Genomic DNA, 2,250 nt, shown 5'->3' with positions numbered 1-2,250 from the left:
TCTGGATGAATGGTGAAAAACTTGATTTTCACTTAATTCACTTAATTATTCTATTCAGACAAGGTTTTCAAGTGTAAACCTGGTTATTTAATTCAGAAGATGGAATAATTGTAACTTGAAATAAATCGACATTTGCCATCATTTTAAATGAATCCATTGAAACTCAGAAGCTTTATTAACAAGTCTAGTAGTAAATGTTGGAGCTGTTATTCAGTTTAAAGGCATCTTATTTTGACCTACAATCTATATCTTGACTGTTCCTGCTAACAGGAAACCAAAGCCACAATCTGATCACATGTGCAGCACAGCACAGGGACGATAAGATGTAGAAGTAGATCCACGCCAACACTGACAGCATCCTGTTTCTGTCTGCCACGATGCCGACTCAACTGCTTCTACTTCTCTGTATGATTGGATACGTGTTGGCAAAAAAGCCTGGTAAGAAACATTTTAGTATATTTATTCAAATATTTAAATCACAAGCCTCATAAAATAACTAATAATTTCTGTTGTCAAGTGCGATGTGTTAACAGTCAGTTTGCTGAAAGACCCTTAGCTGGTTAAATGAAACCGTTTCAAATTAGGCTGTTGTGATTTAAAGCTTCTATCTAGAAGTTATTACATCTTCTTTAGTCTATGTAGATTCAGTATAAATAATTGTATGTGACTGATATTGATTTTATATGTAATTTTAACCCTACATCATACATTTCCTGAAACTTAAAGCAACATTAAATGTGGCGAGGCACAAAAAGCATGAAATATAATCTGATTTCTCTCATTACTGTTATAGAAATCAACTTACTTCAGTTTCAGACCTAGCTTTAGTTCCTTAGTCATGCACATTGTTTTTTGTAAATTCCCCTTTACGTCATTTCTCCTTTAATCAAGTGCTGTCGTGTATGTATGTGTGTGTGTGGGCGTGTACTAAATCAATATTCGCCATTTTTTAAGGTTCATACAGACATAAAAAAAACAGTCAAATGTCACTTTAAGGCAAACATGGTTCATTTTTGTCGTATTAAGAATACATAAGGGGGCGGCATGGCTCAGTGGGTAGAGCGGTTGTCCTGTAGCCCAAGGGCTGCCGGTTCGATCCCAGCCTGTCGAGCTCATGTCGAGGAGTCCCTGAGCAAGACAACAAACACCTAATTGTTCCTGATGAGTCGTGGTTGAGCGCCTTGCATGGCAGCTTCCACCATCAGTGTGTGAATGTGTGTGTGAATGGGTGAATGTAACATATATGTAAAGTGCTTTGAATAAAAGTGCTTTATAAGTTCAGAACATATACATGATTTACAGTAAAAACTGAATGCAACAGAAAGTCAGTGCACCATTTCTAAAGAATAAATTACTTTTTTCTGTGCTTTAAATGTTCACCTTTATTATTTTTTTTTTATTTATTTATTGTCATTTTTCATATTTTTGGTTTTTTTAATTCATATTTTTAAATTACTTTTGTCAGGGGAAGGCAATAAACTGCAAAACGTTTCTGAGTAACCTCAACTAAAAACACAATTGTTCTGTTTATTTACAAATTAAAATATTAATTTGGACAGACTTGGGACTAATGTTCATATTTACTCACGCAATTAATTTGAGGCAACTTGTGAACCTATTTTCCTAAACCTTTTCAGAGGTATTTTCAGTTTAGCATTAGTTGTCTCAGCTCAAAGACGTGAGGGGTATAGAGCAGCAGAGCAGTCTTAACCAGGTTAGAGTTAAATGTTAACTCCATCTAAGCTGATTTCGTGAAAAACCCTCCTGACAGGAAACCAACATGTAATGTCATTTCTGATATCTGAGCTTGCATATAGTCTAACTTATTTCCTGTGAAGCACTTGCCCATCTGATTTTCACTGCTAGCTTGTGCAGAAAAAAGTTCTCAGTGGCTTAACTCTTTAGGCACCAGAGCTTTTAAGGTTTTTAAGGCATACAAAAAAAGTGAAAAAAATATGAATCATAGGTTATGATGGCAGTAAAATTACTCATCTAATTTTAAATATTATATATATATATATGTATTCCTGATTAATGCTGTGGCTGTGGTTTTTCAGGTCCTCTAGCAACTGCTCTCCAAGTGGATGAATGTGTAAACAGAAACCATTTTTTCCCATTTATTTAGAATGTTGTTTTTCTTTCAAAACACTGTTGTTTTACTATTCATGTAAACTTAGGGTAAAAAGATGTCTATTCTAATAAATATTTGTAACCAGACACATTTTTAACTTGATTGAACCATGAAACTGT

At 34.4% G+C, this 2,250-nt stretch overlaps 1 protein-coding gene across 2 annotated transcripts in view; it reads left to right on the top strand.

Moving 5' to 3' along the window:
* Positions 1 to 312: 312 nt before the first annotated feature.
* LOC121654873 (cytokine receptor common subunit gamma-like) overlaps positions 313 to 2,250 on the top strand; it is a 10,181-nt gene continuing 8,243 nt past the window's right edge. The window contains exons 1-2 of one of the 2 annotated variants that reach the window (XM_042009216.1): positions 334 to 438; positions 557 to 559. In XM_042009216.1, coding sequence (XP_041865150.1) covers positions 378 to 438; positions 557 to 559 — 64 coding nt within the window. In that variant the 5' untranslated portion in view covers positions 334 to 377. Of the gene's footprint in view, positions 439 to 556; positions 560 to 2,250 lie in introns of both variants that reach the window. The other variant, XM_042009217.1, reaches the window with a different exon arrangement.

This window comes from Melanotaenia boesemani, chromosome 15 (genome assembly GCF_017639745.1).
Source record: "Melanotaenia boesemani isolate fMelBoe1 chromosome 15, fMelBoe1.pri, whole genome shotgun sequence".
NCBI classification, from domain to species: Eukaryota; Metazoa; Chordata; class Actinopteri; order Atheriniformes; family Melanotaeniidae; genus Melanotaenia; species Melanotaenia boesemani.
The sequence above is the reverse complement of the archived record's forward strand: the minus strand, read 5'-3'. Positions and strand labels throughout refer to the sequence as shown.